We start from the raw sequence: 25,208 nt of genomic DNA, 5'->3' as shown, positions 1-25,208 counted from the left end.
ACTGTGTGAAATTCCCAATGTTGAGAAATAACTAGGCTGTGTCTGACTGGGAGATGCCTGATAGTCAGCCAGCATGAGGGCAGAAAGCATATAGGAAAAATAAAATGGTAGTCATCAGCTCCATTCATAGTTAAAATATAAAACCTGTACAAACAGAAATATATAATATTGTTATAGCTATGGGTCTAAAAGAAAAGTATTTCTGTTGCATAAAAGAACATCAAAAATTGATTTGTTTTCCATTAAAATGCAAGATGCGGCTATTCCTTTTCCTCTTAAGCTAGAAGCATAATATACAGATGTTTTATAGTTAACAGTATAATTCCTGTAAATTTATAAGAATATGTTAAACAGGTGTGGAGATATAGCTCTTTATATACAGAGAGCAAAAATACCCAAACTGTCAGCAGCCTTGCAACAACCTTTTTTCAAAATGGTAGTCAATAAAGAGATTAATTATGTTATCAAGGAGAAAGCAGAGATCAAGTTAAAATGAAAGAAGCCTCTGCATTTAAACTTATCCAAAGGAAGGGGGTGAAAAAGATGGTCACAGACAGGAGGGGGTGGGATTTTATTATGGTGTATGTAGGCACCATTGTCCTGTAAGAAGATATATCTAAAATAGCAGTAAGAAAATCCAGGCAAGTGGCCGAGTGATGCTAGGACAGAGGGGCAGGGTTGGCATTATCAGTAAAGTGGTACATGTGCCAGTAGCCAATATACTGATGAAGGAAAAGATTAGGGAGCATAATTACATGCAGTCAGAGAGTGCAAAAAAGAAGGATTAAGACAGGTAGGAGAATGGAGGGTGAGCTGGCAGAAAATTTCTGTAGAGACCGTTTCCTTCTTAGACAAGAAAGGACAGTGGCATTTGAATATATGTTAACAGTGTATGACTCAGTTATCACACCTTTAAATTAAAATGGAACATAGAAGGGGGTACTACATTAGCATAAAAAAGGAGGTAGATACCCAGGTACAAGGGAGAATCAGACAAGAGGAACTGAGGGACAATCAAGGATGACTCACAGAATGATTAGATAGCAGCACTATGCAATGCACTGTTATGCAATGCAATGAGTATAGAATAGAAGACCAGAAAGGTGCAAGCAAACAGGGAAAAAGGAAGAAAAGGAAAAAGGACAGAAGGAAAGGGGTCACATTGCTGGTACCACAGAAACATGGACCAGTGGCAAGAGTGGTGAGACACTGAGGTACTTTACAGATTGTTTGGGAAGTGTTGAACAATGAAGGACAAGTAGCAATCAAAATAAGACAGAGCATGAAATGCTAGGTCAGACAGGAGCAGGAGCACTACCCCATGAAGGGTATGACGGATATACCTAGGGTAAGCATCTGCATTTAAAGTGGGGGTCATGCTGATGGAATGATACAATATAGAAAAGTAGCTAGGGTAGGGCAAAGGGGACAGCTGCCCCAGGCACAAGATGTCAAGGGACACAATCGTTAGTTGCCAATGGCACTATATTACAGTACCATCATTCAGAAATGAATGCCAATACTGTAACTGGTGTCAGGGCTGAAGCACTAATGTGCTTAGTAGGTGGTGTGGTAACCTTAGCAAATCACTTGCTTCAATGTACATTTGTATTTGTAGCAGGCAATTGCTCTACAGTTTAAAGTAGAAAACGTTTTTTTTTTTTTGCTTTGTTGAGTGGTACAGATCAGGAAGACTGGACCTTTCCCCTCAGTTTTTGTTTTAGTCTCCTTAAGGGTTTAGAAGCACAGAACAGGGAAAATGGACTTAATAGACCAAGAAGTGCCAGATCAGGAATGGATAACAGTGCTAGCTCAGCTCTGATACACTGTATCAACCCACAAACATGTCAAGAAAGGAGGATAAGAGACTGTAGGAGAGAATACAGAGGCAGAGTATGAGGAAGACAATTATATGTATGGGGAATCTAAGCCTGTCAGAACTATACTGGGAGAGCCTGAGTTCCAGGACAGAGAATGAGCTGGAGCTGAATTAGATTTTAAACTATGAGGGTTTTAGCCAGACGAGGAAGGAAAGTACAACGATGGAATGAATTCTGGATGTGATCCTAATCACACTGGAATGTGCCACAGATGTAAAGGTGAAAGTGCTGTAAGCCAACAGTGAGGAGTGTTGGGAAAAGAAAAAAAGTAAACAGAAAGGTAGAGATGTGGGAGCTTCAGGGGCAAATAATATGAACTAGGGAAAAGGGTCAAAAATGATTTAGAGGTTGGGAGACTAAATGATGGGTGAGAAAGCTATAAAGATAAGTCACGAACAGCATACTTAGGGCTCAGGATAAAGGACTAAGGGCATGGTACAACAGAAACAAGAGAAGACCAATAAGGTCATTTGCAAATGAAAGATTAAGGTTAAAGAGAAGGAATGCAAATGTTCATGGAGGCATGGAAGGCACAATATATGGATGCAAGCAGAATGACAAAAATGAAGAGAGGGAGGCAAAGTTTAAGGTGAAGGGGAGTTGGCAGAAGGAACTGTGAAGGAAAGCAAAAGCGGTCTTAGCTACATAGCAGAAGGCAAGGTTAGACTTGGCATGTCTGAGTAAGGATGAGAGGCAGATCACAAAAGATGGGGAAAGAGAGAAGGTATACAATGAATGCCTCGTTACACCTTCACAAAAAAGGGGGGAGAAAGGGAAGCAGCAAGAGAACTATATATTATTATATGTATGATATCAGACCAGATATTATTTATATTAAGACCAAACTATATAGCACACCCTTCCTCTTGTTATACAATATGCAACCCGTTTAACTGTTTTACAGAGTGTCATACTTATATTACCTGGTAAGCTGATTGTACAGTCTCGTATTTCCTACTATTTTATGCATTATTGTGCTGGTTTGCTTTCTATTTAGCTATGTTGCCTTACAAATTACTTTTTTATTTTTTCATCTTTATCAAGTTTATGTATCATCTCTTGAGTTTTACCCCTGGTTTTCTCTATAAATGGAAAATGCACAGTATGGCCACCCAGTATAATAATAACAACAACAACAAAACAACAACAATAATAATAAATAATAATAATAATAATAATAATAATAATAATAATAATAAAAATAATAATAATAAATACAGGTATATGTATTTTGTGGCATAATGTCGAAAAAGTGCCATATATATATATATATATATATATATATATATATATATATATATACTATGCATTACAATAAACATTTGATGACAGCATGTTCAGTTAACATATTACAGTAATGAAATCCTGTGATAGCCCAATCATTGAATTAATGCATTACTGAATAGTCACTGAATCCCACAATGACACAAATACTCTCCAGGAGGGGCTGACACAGACAAACAACTGGTGTCAGAGCCATGGACTAAAACTAAATGCCAAGAAATGCATAATAGTATTCTTCGGGAAGTCACCCACCCCTGGTAACCATCATTTTGACAGCACAACCCTTAGAGTTGACCCAGTATCAAGGACTTAGGGACACACATAGATAGTAATCCAGCCTTTGACCATCACATGTCTATAGTAGTGAGGAAATCATTTTATGCTGTGCAACTTATAAACAAAAGTACGGCATCTAAGTCCAAGGATGTCATTGTTCCACTGTGTTCGGCATTCATCAGACCTATCGCTGAGTACAATGCCTCCTTTGGTATGTATCTAACCAGGCATATCCAGCAACTGGAATGTCCACAGAGGTTCCTCACTAAAAAATACAGGGCTTAGGTAAAATGTCCTATGCAGACCACCTCAAGGCTCTATCCCTGTATTCCATCTTCTACAGGCTTTTGAGGGGAAATGTATGCCTGCATACAGGGCATTGTCAGATCCCACTCTAATGGACCTCCTGCATTTCTGCTAAACAAACAGCACCAGAATTACCCATTGTAAGGATGTGAACCTTGCCTGTGATATAAATAGGATCTGCTGGAGAGACAGGTATGTATCCCAGAGATTACCCCGTCTTTGAGCAGGCTCCCCATCCATGTAAAGCAGAGTTCCTCCCTAACCAAATTCAAGTGCAGCTTGGACAATTGGATGGGGAACAGGACATTCATCCCTGGTTTGGCACCTATGTCTCTAACTGACACAGGCAATTTGTAAATGGTTCATCTCCCAGGCCCTGACTTGTAAATGTTTCATCTCCCAAGCCACTGCTTACACTTATCAAGGGTATCAGAACTTGTCAGAGATTTGGGATTCATGGCTATGCTTAAAAAGGCCCTTGTGGCTGTTAGTCTAGTAAACACCTATGAATCTATGAACGTAATCAAATATGAATCACATGAAAACGCTGTTGTTAAAAGGAAGGCTTTCAGCCCTCAGTGACAGAGACATTTGCCTGCTACGGACAGAGATGTTGACACTTGGAGGACCCTAACCAGAGGAAGTTGTGGAAGTACTAGAAGAATCACTGGAAAACCTGTGGATTTACTCAAGGTGTAGTGGGAGCCTATTTGCAGATGCATCTAGGAAGTGTAAGGCAGCACAGCCTGAGCTATAACACCAAGTCTGTGAAATGCAAAGACTGGTGTTGCTTATATTGATCACTGCTGCAGTAGCCTTAGGTATATGTGTTATTTCCTGCCAAGGACATGACAGATGACCAGCTTCCAAAGCTTCAGGGCACCTTCCATGCACCCAAATGGTCAAACAGCTCAAGCTGAGCTGACTAAAAGACAAGTTTGGGCATGAATCCCTTCAGTGATTTCCTGCCTCTGAAGAGTACACTCCATTTAGGATTGGGAGGATTGACAGTCAGCTTGTGCTTTCCTTACAGTGGGAGGAAATTCCTCTTTCCAAGGGCGCCATTCTCATCCTGCAAATACAGACTCATTTGTTTACACCTGCTCTTCAACACATGCAGTCCCAAGGAGTGATAGAACTAGTTCCTCCTTCCTATGTGCGGAAGGGGTTTTATTTAAGGATGTTCCTAGTCCCAAAGGAAGAAAATGATTGGAGACCAGTTCTGGATCTTTCTTTACTAAACCTGTTTGTGATAGTGCCCAAATTCAAAATGATGTCAGTTCACAACCTGTTGCCTCTTCTTCTTCTTCTTTCGAGTTTCCTAGTAACACTAGACTTAAAAGATGCTTATCATTTCATTCTTATTCATCCACACTTCAGGTGTTTCTTAAGGTTTTGTGTGTCTGGATCACATTATCAGTTCTCTGCCTTACCTTTTGGACTATCCACTGCACCAGGAGTGTTCACAAAGTGTCTAGCTCCAGTTATAGCTCATTGCAGACTTCAGGATATCACATTTGTTTTCTGTTATTTCAATGATTTGCTTATGTTTTGCAGAGTCTTTTTTAAGAATGTCAGGAATCTCTCTTTTAGGTGAGAGATCTCTTGCTCAAGCTGGGATTCCAAGAAAACATTCAAAAGTCTTTCTTGACTCTCACACAGGATTGTGCTCCTGGGATATCAACTAGACACCTCACTTCAAAGAGCTTTTCTTCCACAGGGAAAAAATAGATCTTTATTAAGATCTATTTCTAAGGTTTTTCCTCTCAGACTTCAGTCACTGCAAGGGGATACCTCAGGCTCTTGGCTCTCATGGCATCTATGATTCTCATAATAGCCCTGGAAAGACTCCATAAGAGAAAGATAGAGTGGTGCATCAACACCCTTTTATCTTTTCAGATACTAGTACTGGGTTTGTCAGAAGAGAAATTGCTTGGTAGGGACAACAGTTATCCTTAAATCAAGGTCTTCCCTTCTCCCTCCCTGCTCCAAAGCAGTCAGTCACCACAGATGTTTTGGACTTTGCTTGGGGAGTGGTTACAGGAAAGAGAAAAGTGCAGGGGGTGTGGGACACCAATGATAGAAACAAGTATATAAATAACAAGGAGATGCTTGTCATGCTCAACGCATTAAATTCTCTGATCCATATAGGTCACTAGGACCTCTTCAAGTGGTTACAGGCAATACCACAGTGATATGTCTATCAAAAAAACAAAGGGGGAACCAGGTCATACCCCCTTTTCAGACTAGCCATGTTAGCTTGGGAATAAGCTTCACAGCACAGTCTCACTCTACAGGCATCCTACATTCCATTAGAGCAAAATTATGTGGCAGAAAAGCTAAGCAGGACCAGGGCAGACCCTCACCAATGGAAAACAGATCTAGGGGGTCTTCCAAGATTTGATCACTCTGTGGGGAGTTCCTCAAGCAGACCATTTTACCTCCTGTTTGAACAATCAACTAGCAATATTCTTTTCCAGGACTCCATGCAAGAAGGCCTGGAAGATGGATGTCTTTTCTTTTGTTTGGATAGGAATGTTTCTGTATGCCTTTCCACTCTTTCCACCAATATCCAGGCTATTTATAAAGATTCACAAGGAATGCTCCAAGACAATTGTGATGACTTCTTTCTGGCCCAGGCAACCATGGATCTCCCTTCTTTTGGAAATGGCCAAGGGCAATTACCACAAGCTTCCTCAAAGAATGGATCTACTCACACAAGATCAGGGGTGTTTGATACAGTCTAACATCAATCATCTTCAATTGATTGTCTGGATGACAGGGTCTTAATTACTTTTAGACACCTATTTTCTGAGCACAAGCAGCAGGTACTAATGGAGGCAAGAAAGCCTGCTACTAGAAAAGCAGATATTAGCAAACAGAAAAGGTTTTCTACTTGGTGCAAATAACAACAAGCAACCATTCATGGCTAGTTGTTCTACGATTTTACAATATTTGTGTGAGTTACTATCTTATGGCCTTTCTTATTCCTCTATTAAGGTTCATTTATCAACCATTTCAGCATATCTACCCATGGTTCTTCCTCTTTCAAGCCAGTCACATGTCAAAATGTTCTTGAAAGAGGTTTTGCATAAGAGGCCTCCAAATAAACTGATTGCCCCTCCTTTGGATCTTAATTTTGTGTTACAGAAGCTAACGCTTGCTCCATTTGAAGCAGCTAATCTGGCTGACTTGAGGTTCTTAACATGGATAACAGATTGCTCTGACCTTGGCAAAAAAGGTATCTCAGTTGCAAGCTCTTACGGTGAGTAAACCCTACATCATTTTTCGCAAAGACAGGGTTTCTTTGAAAACTAATCATTTTATTCCTGAAGTGGTAACTGAGTTTACTTTAAGCCAAACTATCCATCTCCATGTTTTCTTTCCTGAAACTAAAAGTGAGAGACAAAGGATGCCCCATACCTTGGATGCCCAAAGACAATTCAGATACTATCTTGACAGAACTAAATCTTTCAGATCTCTTTATTGGTTGTTCATTTCTTGTGAAGGTAAGAAGAAAGGACAACCTGGGTCAAAATAGACTATTTCCAAATGGTTGTCTAAAGCTATTACCTTTTGTTATACTCAGCATGACAATCTATTCCAGGCAGCATCAAAGCCCACTCTACTAGGGCCTTGGCTTCATATATGGCTTTTCTCAAATGGTTCCATTTTTCAAAGTATTGTAGAAACTGCTACTTAGTCCTCTGTCCATATCTTAACAAAGCACTAGTTTGATTCCTTCTCTAGGTCTAGATCAAACTTTGCTAGAACCATTATACAGGGGCTCCTGGACTCTTCTCCTTCCATTTCCCAAATGTAATTAGCTAAGGTAATCTACCCATATAGCTGAAGCTACTGCAGCAGCAGTCAATATGATGAATATAGTAGAGCTGTGTAAGGTGAATTTAACATAACAATAGAAGTTTGAATGATCAGTGCTGCAGTAGCCACTCACTCCCTTCTCCTCCTCCTTTTTTGGTGTGTAAACATGCATTTTTTGTTAGTCCTAGCCTTGTCCTTTCAGGGCTCAGCCTCCCTCTCTCTGATGGCAGGAAAGCTTTGAAGGGCTTTGCACCCAAACTTGTCATTTAGTAAGCTCAGCTTGAGCTGCCTGACAATTTGGGTACATAGAAGGTGCCCCAAAGCTTTGGAAGCTGGCTGTCTGTATTATTCTTGGCAAGATATAACTCATATAGCTAAGGCTATTGCAGCAGTAATAATTCGAGCATCTACTGTTATGGTAAGTTCATCTTACACAAGTGTACTTTCTGATCCACTGAGAATCTTTAAAACTGGACTAGGAAACACTGATCTGAACTATAATCTGACCAGAAATGTGTTAAGCAAAAGTGTGTGTATGTTTACTTAACCTGGAATTGAACTTTGGGTTTACATTTCACTGTAAATAAACTACACTTTTAAACTATTTTCTCCAGTGTGTTATACCTACTACAGTATAAATATATAGCAAGATAGATGTTAAACACACACATATACACATACACATTGAATATGTGGGAGTATGAAATGTGATGCATGAAATATCTTGCACAGTAAAACTAATTTTTAATTTCTCCAAGTCTTTTGGGTTTCTAATACCATGATGGGAATGGACCCCATTTCTAAGTCAAAGTACGATTAAAGTTCATAAAATAAATATTGTTTCAATCTGATATCAGCTAAGACTGCTCTTTGCAGCACCCACAGTGAGCCCAGCAATGACTCCTTCTGCAAGTCGTATGGGGTTACTTGTACTGGTAATGTATCTAAATACGATTGTAGTTTATTTTTTATAAGACCCGCTGCTCCTACTAGTATTGTAACTGTCTGCGTATCTTTCTTCCACATCGCTCTCATTTCTGCCTGCAGATCCTGACATTTTATGACTTTGTGTCTCTCTGTATGCAAGACATTGTAGTCACTGGGTGTGGCAATTTCAATGAACAATGCTACTTTTGTCTTCTTTTCATGGACCACTATATCTGGTTTTCTAGCATCTATCTTTTGAACTGTTGGTAATGGGTGATCTCATGTGATGTAGACCATCATTTTCTGTGATGCTTTGTGGCTCATGTTTGCAGTGTTTTTCAGCTACTTCAATACCATAATGTTTGCACAATCCCCAGTGCAAAAGTCTTGCCACATTATTATGCTGCCTTTCAGTATACAGTCCTTCTGCCATTAGTATGTCACAACCAGCAATGAGGTGTGCAACTGTTTCCAATTTGGTTGTACAAAACCTACATTTGTCTGTTTCTTCCATATGTTCAATGGACTTTGTAAACCAGCATGTACGTAGCCCACTATCTTGGGCCACCAATATTAACGTTTCATCTCTTGGTTTGAATTTGCCTCTCCTTAACCATTCCTGCATTCATTCCTGATCAACATGAGGTTTTTCCAGATGTTTTCTGTACTGCAACTATATTTATGCATTTTCCAAATTTCTTGCCTTCTCATGTGGTCCTTTACCATATATTCTTTCTTTTGTTTTTTTGGCACATTCAGTTGCTGCCTGATTTTTATCTACTTCTAGTTTGATTTCTATTCCTGCTTGATACCTATATGCTTCTGCTAGATTAAGCAGAGAAGTCATCTTAGATTTATTCTCCTCATGTTTCAAAACTTTCACTACATTTGGGTCTTGTGAGATCAGCTGATATGTGTGGAGTCCCATGACTGCAGATCTATACATGTAATCAATTTCAAGGAGGCTCATCCCTCCTACAGAATGGAGAATATATAATCTTGGTATGCACTGCTTTTTTATAAATCATTTGGTGAGCATGAAGCATCCTTCTTGTTTTCCTGTCTAATCTATCCAACACATTTTGCAGTCAGTCACTCCAAAACTGTAATTTAGATCAGGAAGAGCAAATTGGTTTATAGCTTGGATTTTGTTCCTAGATGGCAATGCTGTTTTCAGGATTAAGTTAAGTCTTCTAAAGTATTCCTCACTAAGTTTTATCCACATTTGATCGTGTTTTATTGTTGATCCTTCATCAGTTCCAAAATATTTATACACTCCCTCTTGCTCAAGTTCTTTTATATCACATTTTTGTCCCAAACTAATGTTTTCCTGATGTTGCAGTTTTCCTTCTTTAAAGGTTGCTTTTACACATTTATCAAGACCAAATGACATTCTTATATCATCTGAAAAAGTTTTGACAACTTGCAGTTGTGCTTTCAGTTCCTCACCTGATGGGCTATACAGTTTTAAATCATCAACAAAGAGAAGATGAGAAGTCTTTACACTTTGTTGATTTCTAGGAGCCAAATTATAGCCATGGCCTAAGCTGTTAAGTAGACAGTGGGTTAAGGGCAAGGCAGAATTGTAGCATGACAGAGAGTCGCCCTCAAATATCCTCCTTTGAATTTTTATCCCTGGGATAATTTCTCCTTTATCGTGGCTTAATTGCAAAGTGGTCTACCATTGTTTCATGGTCACATTAATACAGTCAATCAGCATAGGGTGTATTTTATACATTTCGAAGCACTCTTTTACCCATGAAAGTGGGACACTATCAAATGCTTTTTTGTAGTCAATCCATGCCATACTTAGAATCTTCCCTTTTTTTACAGTTCTCCACTATGACTTTATTTAACAACAAATGATCCTTTGTTCCATATGACTTTCTTTTATTGCCCTTTTGTTTTACTGCCATAATTAAGTTTTCTTCTAAATGAGTATAAACTCTGTCAGCATCAATACCAGTGTATAGGTTCATAGGTGCTAGGCTATTGGCCCAAGTGCCTATATAAGCCTAGCCAAATGGTACCCTGGCTTTCCCCACCCAAGAAAATTATTTTCCTGCACCTCTGTCTCTGTCGAGCAGAGCCACAGAAGTGATCCCTAGGGTGAATTTCCTATCTCCCATCCAATCCTCAAGATTTTTCTTGATGAGTGCTAATGAGGAGCTTTGTTTGACATAGATAGGTAGTTTGTTCCAGAATATGGGAAGTATCTGAGACAGAAATCTATCCCTCCAGCATGTTCTTTTTATTGTGGTGACAAGGTTTAGGTCCCTAGAGCATATAGCTCGGGGGGACTGGGATTTCTTTAGGTGGAGCATGTCCAACAGCTCTGGGTTTGACATAGCTTTGTATGTTAGGCAGAGATCGCCTCTGAGTAGGTGATATGCGACGGAGTAAAGCTGGAGTTTTTTGAGACAGTCTGCATAGGGCATCTGTTTGAGGCCAGTAATCCTCTTTGTGAGGTATTTCTGCAGCCTTTCCAGTTGTTGTAAATGTCTTGTGAGGTACATACCAAAAGGGGCATTGTACTCTATAATGGGTCTAATGAGTGATTAGTAGAGGGGAACAATGACCTCTTTTTTCCTGGATGAGAAACCTTTTCTGATGAGGTGTGCCATGTAGAAGGATTTCCTGACTACTGTGGTGATGTGATTATCAAAGGAGAGATTACTGTCCACCTGTGTCCCAAGGTCTCTTATCACGCTTTCGGTGTTAAGTAGACTACCGCCTATGTGGTAGTTCATGGGAACAGAGTTTTTACAAAAAGGGATGACAATGCACTTTTTGACATTGAGCTTGAGGCCATGGCTTTGACACCAGGCATCTGTCTCAGTGAGGCCCTTTTAGGAGTTTTGATTATGGCTCCTAGTTTGCAGTCATCTGTGAACTTTGTTAGCCAAAGACCTTCTGTATTAGCCTGTACTTCAGAGAAGTAGATACCAAACAGGAGAGGACCCAGGACTGAATCCTGTGGTACTCCCTTGTCACTGGTCTGAAGTTAGATTTAGAGTCTGCTACTTTCACAGTGTGGGTTCTGTCAGTGAGCCAGTTGGAAACCCATCTTGTGACATAGGGATTTATACCTAGTTTAGTGAGTTTATCTATAATTCCACAGTGGGGGATGGTGTTGAAAGCCTTGGCAAGATCTAGATAGGCTATGTGAACCACCTTACCCTCATCTACAGCTTTGGTGACCGCTTCAAAGAAGTCTATCAGGTTTAAGAGACATGATCTGCCGTTTACAAACCCGAATTGGGTAGGGTCCAGAGTTTGGAGATTACCAATGTCATTGTTTATAAGTTCCATGATGATACATTCCATAGCCTTGCAGACCAGGTTCGTCAGGCTTTTGGGGCGGTAGTTCCCGGGGTCCGTGGTGGCTCCCCCTTTGTGGATTGGGATAATCGTTGCTATGCACCATTCAGTGGGCACAAAGCCTTAGGTGAGGCTATGACTGAACATGGTACTTAGGTGGGGTGCCAGTTCGTTCTGTAGTTTGTGTAGAACGCAGCCTGGGATGTTGTCAGGTCCCATGGATGCTGTGTTCTTGGCTTTGGAGAGTGTGTTTTTTACCTGTGCAGCTGTGATTACAGGAACTTTGCATTCTTCCGGTATAGAGATGGGCCCTTTAGGGGGTGAGAGAGGGGTAAAGTTAGCACTGAAGCTACTGCCAGGATGTTGGCAATATCAGTTGGTTCTGTATATTTAGTGCCATTGCGCTGTAATTCAGAGCAGATCTGAGTGTTGCCATTGAGATTCTTGACATAGCTATAGAATGCTTTGTGGTTGTCTTTAGAATCAGTGGTGATTTTGTTTTCATAACTAGCTTTGGAGAATTTTATGAGGGATCTCGGCTTCTTACTGAGGCTGACCAGGGAGTTCCTCCAATCATGGGATTTTACTCTTTGTTGCAACAGTTTCTTTCTTCTGTTGTAGAATTTGTTTATGGCAGGGGACCACCAGATTGGCTTCCTTTTTTTGGAGGATAGCATCTTGGTTCTGTTAGGGATTGCATGATCCATGCACTCGTGTAAGTGCTTATAAAGTGCATATGTATACGATTCAGCAGTCATACCTCTATTGTCCGTCAGCATGGGTGTCGTGAAGTTTGTCACTTCTGTCTTAAGAAGCGTGAAGTTGGCTTTGGAGAAATATTTTACGGTGGTTTCTCTAATGGGGGGTGGGGGTGGGATGTGGATGTCTAGGGTGATTAGCTTGTGGTCGGATCTGATCAATGAGGAATTGACCTCTGGTGTGGAACACCGGGTGCCCATGTTGGTAATGACCAGGTTTAGGGTATTACTGCCCCTGGTGGGGGTGTAGATAAGTTGATCCAAGGCATTGGAATTTATGAATTCCAAAAAATATTGAGCACAAGAGTTGGTACATGAGTAGTTTTCCCAATTAATGGTGTGGTAGTTGAAATCGCCCATTATTAGGGTGTTAGGTTGTACCCTAATATTTTCCAGTTTATCAAGAAATGAGTGGGAATCCTGGGGCATGGTGGGGGATCTGTAGCAAGCTACAATTTGGATTGCGGTCTTGCCAAGAGTTAGTTGCACTTGGATAATCTCGGATGCATTATGCTGAGCAACTAGCCTAAAGGTGTGGCTATCCTTAATGAATATGGACATACCTCCACCTTTAGTGTTTCGGTCCAGGTTAGGTGGCCAAAAGGTGTGGTATGAATTATAGCCTAGTAATGCAGGGGTGTTCTCTGGAGCCTTGAACCAGGTTTCTGTCACTGCACAGATGTCGATGTTCTCCATTTTAAGGAGTGCCTCGAGTGAGTGCATTTTGAGGTTTAGACTTCTAGCATTGAGTAACACCCTCAGGTTTTGCTTGCTTGTACCTGTTACGGTGGTGAATTTGTCATTTGAACCTTCCTAAAAAAGGAACTATAGGGTTGGCAAGAGCCTTAGCCAGTATCCAGAATCCTAAGGGAGACAGGTGCAGGCCATCTCTGGCAAAGCATCGTGGTTTGTCAATCATGTCATCCCAGGCAGACAGATACTGGATCCCCTTAGAATGACACCAGAAGCTTAGCCAATTGTTGAAGTCAATCATTTTGTCCTTGTACTGTGGTATCATTCTGGGTGATGGCAGGATGCTACTCGGGGCTAGGGTCATACCTGCCTGAGCTACAAGATCGGACAGCTCCTCCATGTCTCTTTTCATGTAGTCCAGGGAGGTACATCTCAGGTCATTCACACCAACATAGACAATGACAGAGTCATATCTGTACTTGTTGTGGAGTGACCTGAGTGCATGCGTTATGTGGTGGATCCTGGCACCTGAAAGGCAACTGACAGTAACTTTCTCCTTGTTTATACATTGTTGGTAGGTATGTTATTGGACTATAATTTTTAGGGTAGCTTGCAGGTTCACTCTTAAGTGGCAGCATTGTTTTTCCTGTTGTTAGCCATGTTGGTGCGCATATAAATAGTTTTTACTCATGGCTAAATCTTCTGCAAAGATGTTCTGCAGAATGATACAACTATGGAATGAATTGTATGAAGAGTAGTGAAGCCACAAGTCTTGCAGCACAAGATATTTCAGTTTACCTTTGAAAGGTTGAAAATCAACCTGCCGAACGGCCCTTTGTGCGAACCGGAATGACAAAAACCATCATTCCGAACTGCACCGATGTTTTAAAATCAGCAAATTGAAAACCAGATTTGCTGATTTTCAAACTACAATTATGAATACAGATCATAATGCAGGGGGGCAAGCTCTGTTGCACCCTCCACACCCCCTATTTATTTATTTTATTTTTATTTTACATTTGCTGACCGGGCTAGTCTAACTGGATATATGTCCATTTTCAGTAGAGGCCCGGGAAGAAAAGCTCCAAGCATAGGCAGTAACAAAACATAGAATATATACAATAGTAACATGAGAATGCTATACATTGTTTAGATTGTACATGAGATAAATTTGCACAGAGTCTAATTTAAGCTGAGATTAAAAATCTGAGAAAAAGCAACATATGAGAGAAAATCAAATATAGATTTTTTTTTTTTATACTAGGAAGGAAAATCTCGTTAGGTTACCTTAGTTGTTAATAAGGTAGGAAACACAGAACAGTAGAGTAGAGAAGTATAGGGAAGTACAACAGGGGGCAATGAGGTATCAGTCCAGGTTACAGCAAGGACAAAGCCAATGTATTTCAAGATATTCTTTCAGGTGTTTTTTAAAAAGCAGTGAGGAAGCAAGAGTTGAGAGTTCACTTGGAAGCTGGTTCCAGGTTTTTCCCCACTGTGTTGGTGAAAAGTTGAGTCCGCAGCTTTGTTGTTACATTTTATAGTGGAAACTAGAAGCTTATTAGCTGAGCGTAATGTTACAAGATTTTTATAGGGAGTTATCAGATTAGTGAGGATTGGGGTATTATTAGGGTGGTAGAGGATCTTTTGTGTGATAACAAGTTGTTGACAAAGTAGTTGGTTCTGGAGTTCTAACCATCCCAGTTGTTTGAGGTTGTGACAGTGGTGAGCTCTGAAAGGACAGCCAGTGGCGAATCTGACTATGTTATTATAGCTGGTTGATAGTTTGTTAAGGTTGTTCTTAGAAAGATTGGTATATATGGCAGAAGCAAAGAATAGGGTAGAGATCAGGTGGGTCTGGGCAATAGTGGTTCTGGCTATTGGGGTAAGGAAGGGTTTGATTCTATAAAAGGAGCCTAGTTTTCTGTTGACAGTCTTTATGGTAGTATTCATATGGTCATCATAGCTAAGGTTGTTGTCTATTGTTATTCCCAGGAGACGGGTTGTTGTGTCAGGGGAGATGCTAGTTCCATTATTAGAGGTTACTGAGAAGTGAATTTGTGGTGACTTTTGAGTAGGAGCAAAGAGCAATAGTTTTGTTTTTCTGGGGTTCAGGAGGAGGCAGCGTTCCATGAACCAAGCTTTAACAATGTTAAATACTGTCTGGGTGAGGGTCTGGAGCGTGGTTGTGGACTTGTCTGAACATATGAGAGTTAAGTCATCTGCATATTGAATGCAGGTGGCTAGAGGAATTTTGGTATTTAGATCATTAATAAATATTGAAAAGAGAAGAGGGCCTAAAATAGAACCTTGAGGTACTCCAATGTTCACAGGCAGGGGTGTAGAAAGATTATTATCCCAAAGCAAAGCTTGCTGTCTGTTTTCTAAGTAAGATGTAAAACAGAGTAATGCTTGTGGGTTAAGTGACTGGGCTTTTAGTACATTAATAAGCAGATGATGGTTGACCATGTCAAAGGCTTTTGAGAGGTTTTTTAAATAGTGCAGAGGAAAGAGAGTTAATTGTTACGATTTTTGTTTATACAGTCAGCAAAGGATAGCAGGGTGGTAGTTGTGCTATGGAATGGTCGAAAACCATGTTGGCAGTTAGCAAGTAAATTATTATGTAGAAGGTGGTGAAGTAGTTGTTGGTGGATACATTTTTCCATTGTTTTAGCTATTGGGGAGAGTAAGGCAATTGGTCGAAAGTTGGACAGCTCAGTAGATGTCCCACCTTTATGTAGAGGGATTATGTGGGAGACTTTCCATATGGAGGGGATTGTGCTTTCAGTAATAGATGTGTTTATAAGGATGGAAATGGGATAGGCAATGGCTTTAGCTGCAGTTTGCAGGTATTCTGCTGGTAGGCAGTCAGCAGAAGGGGTTCAAGGTTTGAGTTTTTGAAGGAGGTTGCAAATGAGGGATGTAGGTACAGGTTGTATACAAAGGGTAGGAACTGGATTGTTGGTGGTATTCAGTGGGGAAGTGGTAATAGGTGGTAATGTATAAGCTAGAGTTTGAATGGCTTCAGTAAAGTAGTTATTAAAGGCATCAGCAATTTGCTTAGAGTTATTATGGGTGATACCTGATGGGGTGGGTGTTTCTGAGCATCCAGGCTGAAGTAGTCTGTTAATGCCTGACCAGAACTTTTGTGGATTTTGTTGGTGGGTTTGTTGGAGGTGAAGTTAACATTTTTATTTTTGTCTAGCAAAATATCTTTTTTGGTGGCATTTCTCAACTGTTTAAAGTGAAGGTGATCTGATGGGTTTTTAGAGGCTCTCCATTTGGCCCAAATTGTATTTCTTAGGAGGATCTTTTGCTTAGTTTGTTTTGTGAGCCATGGGGCTATTTTGGTCCTAGTTCGGGAGGTGCGTCAGGGGGCATGGTAATCTAGGATTTGAAGGAATCTAGTATTAAAGTAGGTCACTGCTTTGTCTAGTTGAAGATGATGCAGTGGTGTCCAGTCACATGCTTTCAGTTCATTTTGGAAGTTCTCTGGTTGAAAGTTTTTTTTTGATCGGGAGGTTTTAAAAGTATTACAATAAGGGCTATGAGTTTTTTGTTTAATTATATAGGTTAGGGCATGGTCACTGATATCATCTGGAAGGATTCCTGGTTTGTACTTTATTATTCTTACTCCGAGGTCACACTACAGTGGGGAAAGGGTCCACTTTCCGATCCCCACTATAGTGCACTTTGCACCCACGATGCCGAATCTGCAATGAGCGAATGTCAATGTGCATTAGCTCATTGCACATTCGCTGCATTTCTATTTGGATATCTGAAAACTTGAAAACATACTTCCACACAATTGTCTTTCGACAGTGTGCATTTCAAGTTTTAAAAGGTAAACCGATATTTCACATATAACGTGGATTAAACCCCACCCTCATATACATATTCCATTTTGCTCTCGCTTTTTTCTTTTTTTAAGTCTGCATTGCTGTTTCCTATTCATTCCAACAGGGTATGATAACTACATAATTTACTTAAACTGTATATTGTATAGGCTTCAAGTAATTTTCTTAGGTTTTATAAAATGTTACAACATGAGTGGTTTTTCTACTCTAATTCTGGAGTGATTTTATAATTTATTTTTAATGGTGTCATGTAAGTTACTGCTATTATTTTGTTATTACAACTAGACTTAGATCAGTATAGCTTAGTTTTAGAGCTTAGTTATGCTTTTAAGGAGTTTAATTTGATTTATTTTAGTTATTTTGGAATATGTCCATTTTGCTGGTAATAATCCTATTTTCCAATTGAATGATTATGTTCCATTTTTATTATGGGTTATTTCATATTTTTCCACAAATATTACATTTGTGTTCTATGGGTCTGATTGGGTAGTAGTACTTGTTTTGGTGTGGTTAGTATTTATTCTTAGTGCAGATGATCTATGTGTAGTTTTTATTTTTTTATTTATTTTTTATTTTTCTTACCTTAATTGCATTAAGATAAGTTTTAGAATAGCATTTCAGATTGTCAAGGGAATTGGTCATAAACATAGAATATGAATAAATGTGTTAATGACACAAATATTATGCAAATTAATAAAATGTATTCCTTCTGAAATGGGATCTACAGATTCATTACACTCTAATATGTAGGCATATAAGTAAGATATCTGGCTGGTCTACTGGCTTTGGCTTTTTAAAGTATTTTTTAAAGAAAATAATTATTTATGTTTCTTTCTCAACTTATGTTTTTTTTTTTACTTTTTACTTATATAAATGCTTAACTAATATTTAGCATTTTCAAAAACAATAACAGAAGAACCAGTGTGAGACAGTGAAGTAGGACAAAATCTCTGCAATCTTTATATCAAGAAAATCTCTAGCCAGAAATATTCACTACCAGGGACTGATATCGGAGTTCATCAATGAAAAATGGATAGGGAAGGTCTAAGTGAAAGAAACGTTCTGGAAGACTTTTTACTCGAGTTTAGAACAGAAGCTGTGGTGAAAAAGAGATAATTCGTAGGGCTTATAAATATTTCATGATAAGGTACTGGTATCAAATTAGATTATATTGAAAAAGAACTGTGCAAACTGGATCCAAACAAAGCACAGGGAGGAGACGGAATAAGTAACAATGACCTGAGAACACTTCAGCAAGAACTTACACTACCATTATATTTGATATTCACTAGGTCATATAAATATGGGGAGATTCCTCAAGATTGGAGACATGCACTTATTAAACCTGTCTTTAAGGGAAAGGGGAGTAGTACAAACCCAGAATCATATAGACCCTTAAGTCTACTTTCATGTTGTGGAAAAATAATGGAGAAGGTAATACTGGATAAGTTATTGTCAGAAATGGATAGGTTGGGACTTGAAACCATATATCAGCATGCATATGTTGAAAATAAATCTATTACCACCTGTAACATGATGTTCTACAACAATATAACAGCTATGAATGAAAAAGTGTGCTGTGATGTGATTTATATAGATTTAACTTCTGCATTTGACAGGGTCATATACAAAACACTGATCAATAAATAGTACAACTAGGTATTGATGTACTGTTGATAAGATGGATAGCTGTATGGCTTACAAATAGGACATGGCAAGTATCACACACCAACTGGACAGGTGAAATCCTTGGTTACAGTCAAGGTGTCCCACAGGGCTCTGTCTTAGGCTCTTACTTGTTTAGATTGTATCTTTCAGACCTTACTTTTTCATCTGAGGTGTTCTACAGTCTATATGCCGATGACCTGAAATTGGGTAAACTGATTACAAATGTTACAGATAAGGCATGTTTGCAAAATAATTTGATTAAAGTGACCATTTGGATGCAGGAGAATAATATGTTGATAAATACATCAAAAACTAAGCATATGAGATTTGGGAGGCATAAACTGAAAAGTAAATATTTAATACAGCACACAGTGATTGAAACTGTAGACTCGTTTAAGGACCTGAGTATATGGGTAGATTCAGCTATGAGTTTTTCTAATCATATCAACCAATTGGCTAATTATAGTTATAGAACTATAGGTTGTATAAAAAAATGTATAAAGTCTAGGAAATCAAACATAACAAAGTAATTGTTAGTTAGTTACATTAGACACAAACTTGAGTATGGAATAACAATATGGAAACCCTACAGGAAAACAAGCATGAATAAACTGGAAAGAGTACAGCGGAAATATACCAAGGGTATCCATAGATGTGAAAATCTAAGTTATTATGAAAGACAAAAATATCTGAACTTGTACAGTGTCTCTTACAGATATTTAAGAGGAGATCTTATTCAGGTATATAGGGCAGTTAGGGACAACTACCTCTGGGAATGTTTGGGGTTATCAAAAAGTACTAGAGGATCATCAGACAACCTATATAGAAGATTCTATAGGAATAAGAAGTGTACTAATTGGTTCTCTGACAGAGTAGCTGATGCTTGAAACAGACTACCAAATTACATTAAAGCAAGTACTAGTTTAGATATTTTTAAGAACAGCCTGGACATTTATTATGGGAACAAATGTTTTGGTATATTGGCAAGCTAGAAGGGCATTAATGCCCATGCTTGAAATATTTGTATGTAAGTATAAAAATCAGTCAGAGGAGGTTAGAAAAGATTGTGAAGAGAAACTGGAAAAGCAATTTACAAATGATCAATGGAAGGATATATGTATAGCTCCCAAATATCCAGCAAAGTCCAGAAAGTTTAGGATTTTTGCTTGTAAGTGTTTACATAGGTATTTGAAATACCCTAAGCAGACTTCAAAGACTCTTTTCTAAGGAAGACAGTAAATGCTGGGAGGGACGTTTGATGGGAATGGGAGAGGTAACTGGGAACATGTTTTTAGGAGTGTAATGAGTTGGCAGTTTTTAAAACTTCCCTACAGAACACTCTGTCAGAAATATTGGTGAAGCAAATGGCTGTAACTAAAGAAATGGGTATTTTGAGCTGGCACATAACATTTGAGCTGGCACATAACATCTGACTTGTCTAGATATAGTAAGGCCTTATCGAGTGGTAATCAGAAATGCATTAGTTGTATGTAAAAACTGTAACTGAAGTACTAAATATTGTTAAAGAGATGAAAGAACTGGAAGTAGGATCTATAGAAAAGGAAAGCAGCAAAATACATAGAAATAAATGGAATTTGTGGGAACAAAACATACAGAATAATATTCATCAGGAGGAGTGAGTTTTAAAGGAAGGCAGGAATTGAGCAATTTATGCAATGTTAAAGTGAATGATGCCTGTTGTTGCTGTGCTCCTCTGGAATAAGCTCCCACTCCATGTGAAGCAGAGCTCTTCAATGGCCGTATTCAAGCACAATCTTGGCAATTGGGTGGGTGACTGTAAATTCACCCTGAGGGTTTCGCCTATGTCCCTCATGAACAGGGCAGTCAGTGGTGATCACAGAATCGCTCTGCTAACAATGACCATCTAACTATGGTCAATATCGGTGCTTAGGTTATTACACAGCAAGGCTTGTAAAAGCCCTAGGGCCATTAGCCTAGTAACCTCTTATGAACCTATGAACCTATGAAATAAAACATAGACGTAATGTATAATTTTCTATTAACTTAAGTGCACTTTTGTCTTCTAGCCATTTGCTTCTTAAAACGATCACAATGACTGCAGTCTGGTTTGCTTTCTTTTCTATAATGTATATGTATCTATGTCTTACGCAATAATTTAATAAAGGTATTTTAAAAAAGAATGAAAAGTTCTAGCCATCTTCTTAAAATGATCACAGTGAGGGCAATCTGCAGCATCATGATTCTCCCTAAGGCAAAGCAGGTACTGAAGATAGAAAACCTTCGGGGAATTCTGACAAGCACAACAGCATTTGTTGGTTAATTTCTCTTGGGAGCATCATAAGAAATTCACAGCTTAAAAATGACTTATCACAAAAATTGGACTTATTTGTGCTTGTTGTCACTCCAAAGAGACAATCCTAGGAACAGCCATCAAACAAGACAAAGCTCAATAGAATTATTATTAATTTTATAGAGCAGGTAAGAACTGATTAAGAATGTAAGATGCAAAAATGTATGTAAGAACATGAGCCATTGGCTCTTTTCCATCTGTAGTAAGACTTCTGTAGCAAAGATCTTTATGACAAAAACCTGCAATTGGCAACTTAGGAGCTGCAAGGTTTTCAGTGGGAAGACGTTCTCTATTCTTAGTTGTACTCTTGCCTGGCTGCTTTCTTCTCTTGAACACATGATGTCACCTAATGCATTTCTGACTACCATTCAGCAACAGTGTAACCATACAGCTAATGCATTTCTGACTACCACTCAGCAACAGTGTAACCATACAGCTAATGCATTTCTGACTACCACTCAGAAACAGTGTAACCATACACCTAATGCATTTCTGACTACCACTCAGCAACAGTGTAACCATACAGCTAATGCATTTCTGACTACCACTCAGCAACAGTGTAACCATACAGCTAATGCATTTCTGACTACCATTCAGCAACAGTGTAACCATACAGCTAATGCATTTCTGACTACCACTCAGCAACAGTGTAACCATACAGCTAATGCATTTCTGACTACCACTCAGCAACAGTGTAATCATACACCTAATGCATTTCTATCACTCAACAACAGTGCAACCATACACCTAATGCATTTCTGTCTATCACTCAACAACAGTGTAACCATACACCTATTGCATTTCTGGCTACCACTCAGCAACAGTGCAACCATACACCTAATGCATTTCTGTCTATCACTCAACAACAGTGTAACCATACACCTATTGCATTTCTGACTACCACTCAGCAACAGTGGAAACATACACCTAATGCATTTCTGACTACCACTCAACAACAGTGTAGCCATATAGCTAATTCATTTCTGACTACCACTCAGTAACAGTGTATCCATATAGCTAATGCCCTTCTGACCACCACTCAGCAACAGTGTAACCATACAACTAATGCATTTCTATCACTCAGCAATAGTATAACCATACAGCTAATTCATTTCTGGCTACCACTCTCCAACAGTACAACCATACATCTAATGCACTTCTGACTACCAACTCAGTAACAGTGTAACCATACAGCTAATGCACTTCTGACTACCAACTCACCAACAGTGTAACCATGCGACTAATATACATCTGACTATCACTCATAAATAGTGTAAGCATACAGCTAATGTACTTCTGACTAGCACTCACTGACAGTATAGACATACAGCTGATATAGTTCTATCATTCAGCATCAATGTAACCACATGTTCCACAGAAGTATATACTGGTTTGTTTCTTTAGCTTTCTTTAGTGAAAGTATATGAGTGTGTTATATTTATGTTGTTATAGTGGTTCTTGTCCTGAGAAATGAAGAGTAAAGAAATTCTACCTACTGTGTACCCATCTTTTTAATATAGTCAACTATTGGGTTAGTGCACTCACATTGGGCTTAAGGAGAAATCCTATGTTACAGTGGCCATCTGATGAACTGTGCTTTTGATAAAATGGCCAAATAAGCCACCCTAGTAGATTTCAAGCATATTAGCTTCTCCCAAACAATCCCACCCCACTACATTATTATGATGAGACATAAGGATGTTTTCAAGGAGAGTCACAGTTAACAATAAAGAGGAAGTAAAAGAAAATGCTATAGCAGGGTGTGGCAGAGAAAGCTGCATCTTTAACAACAAGGGTGTGTTTTATGTAAGCTGTAGTTAAGTTACATAAGAAAGGGACAGCTGTTAGAGAAACAGGAGGGTATTCTGGTATGCAGAAAAACTTGAGAAAGAAAGGACTGGCAAATGAAGATTTTAACATCAGTAATAAATCCAATGATGTTTTGAAGTTTCAAAAATGTGAGAATTAATCTTTTTTTTTTTTTTTTTTTTGCTTGCAGCAATCTGTCATGCTCTCCACAGCACTTGTGGTTCTCAGATAACTGGAAAACTAAAACAATGTCATCATTGACCAAAGACTCCAAGACAGCAATGAGCCAAGAGCTGGCATCTCCAACATCCTTGTTACTCACTCACCCTGACATCCAGAAATACAATATCATGCCTAGGACTGCAGGGAACCATGAAGACTCAGAGACCCCAGCAGTACTGATTCATGACCTCTGCAAAACACTAGATGAATATAAAGAAGTAGAAAAGAAACTCTCCATCTTAGTAAAGGAGGATATTCCTGGACAGAAGCAACTCAAAGAACAGCTTTTAAAAATAAGAAAAGAGCTATTTTATGTCCATCAGACACTGGAGCAAACAACAAAACAGCATGAAGGGCCTTTGGACCTTTCCCTTAAAAGGTCAACTGGAGCATCTATGAAGAGCCCAGAGGAAAACAAAGCAAGACTACTGGGGTTCAGCTCTAAAAATAAAGAAATGGCATCGTCTCATTCAGAGGATGATGAAAGTACTGGGGAAAGTCTGGCATCAAGACACCTCACAAAGACTGGTAACACATCGACAGACTTTAAACTGGGAAGATCACAGCATCTCCATGCCTTGTTTGATGCTGGTTTTGGAAGTATTATCAAGACTGAGACATTTCACCTGGGATCACTAGAGCTGCGACCGAATGTTGAGCCATACTTCAACCGTACAACAAAATGTGAGGCTGACTCTAGCGTTTTGTGCACAGATGGGAGGTCTAATGTGCATCAAAGCCCACTGCTTCCACAAACAGAGGAGACAGTAGCTTCTAGCAAAGGTGGGACAAGGTCAGTGTCCCGTCACACCCATGTTGATAATGAACCGCTGTGATATATGTAAACCAAACAAAGTTATTGTTTGTTTCCAAGTTGGAAAATAATGACATGCAATAAGAACAGCCACAAAAACTGTCAAAGCATTGGTCTGACTATCCTTAGCAGAATAATGACAAAACTGATTACCAAGCTCTTGTTTTTTACTACAGCATGCCTGTACTAATTTAACAAAATCTACTATGACAAATTACTAAATATTCCAAATTTAAAATGTGAGACAGACCCTCTCTTTGTTAAGCAGCACACATTCTCTGTAAAACTTGTATTTTTGAGAAATGAATTGGGGGACATGTTTCATCGTCATTCATCACTTGGGACAGCAACACAAGTTTCTCAAGGATTTGTATCTCTAAAAGAGGATTTTGTGGTTGTCAAAACAAGTCAGAAATTAGTAAAAAGCCACAACGTTTATATTTTCACAGAAAGAAAGAAAAGGAAGTTATGCTCTATGCTTTCTTTGTCCCCTACTAGCGATGTAATGGTTTGACAAGCCCATCTGGAAACGATAAGAAGGATTATTTTTTTCACATACCCACAGATACCAGAAGTGCTATTGTTCCATTTCTACAGTCCTTAAGTAATGTCACAGTACCTCAAAGCCAGATGGTACTGCTTACACATTTCCCTTCATGTACGCAACAAATCGTATCATACTGGCACTTCCCTCTTTTTGGTTGCATTGGCAATATAGTCTGTCACTGCTTACTTTTTAAAGCAAAGTCGCTAGAATCTGCTCAATATGTAGTGCCCAAACTGGGGGTGCTTCTTAAAAGATACATCACTGCAGTCCATGCATTATAGCTGTGATATATATATATATATAGAGATATATAGAGATATATATATATATATAGATATAGATATATATATATATATATATATATATATATATATATATATATATATATATATATTATATTTGTGTATATTTTTATATATATATATATATATATATATATTTGTAAGGGAATGAGAAAGTCAGCTGGCAGGTAGGGAGCTGAGTGCTAATAACTGAACAGGCCAAAAGCTGGTGTTGTATCTTATTAATGTATTTAATTGTCTATGGCATTCAACACAGTACTCCATTTTGGTTATCTTTAAATTTGTTAAAAAAACAGCCTTAGCTTTCCTAATAAAAATGACACATAAGCCTTTAGCTCTTCACCTGTATTTGCTAAACTGAACAAGCTCTCCTTTTCCATAGCCTAATAA

The 25,208-nt window shown here is 38.8% G+C and overlaps 1 protein-coding gene across 1 annotated transcript in view; it reads left to right on the top strand.

The window, feature by feature from the left end:
- PRR35 (proline rich 35) overlaps window positions 1-24,620 on the top strand; it is a 35,748-nt gene extending 11,128 nt beyond the window's left edge. The window contains exon 2 of the mRNA XM_044088909.1: window positions 23,124-24,620. Coding sequence (XP_043944844.1) covers window positions 23,124-23,991 — 868 coding nt within the window. The 3' untranslated portion in view covers window positions 23,992-24,620. The remainder of the gene's footprint in view (window positions 1-23,123) is intronic.
- Window positions 24,621-25,208: the final 588 nt, after the last annotated feature.

This window comes from Protopterus annectens, chromosome 12.part0, assembly GCF_019279795.1.
Source record: "Protopterus annectens isolate FY-2018-M chromosome 12.part0, PAN1.0, whole genome shotgun sequence".
Lineage (NCBI taxonomy): Eukaryota > Metazoa > Chordata > Ceratodontiformes > Protopteridae > Protopterus > Protopterus annectens.
Note: the sequence above shows the minus strand (reverse complement) of the source record. Positions and strands in the feature narration are given on the sequence as shown.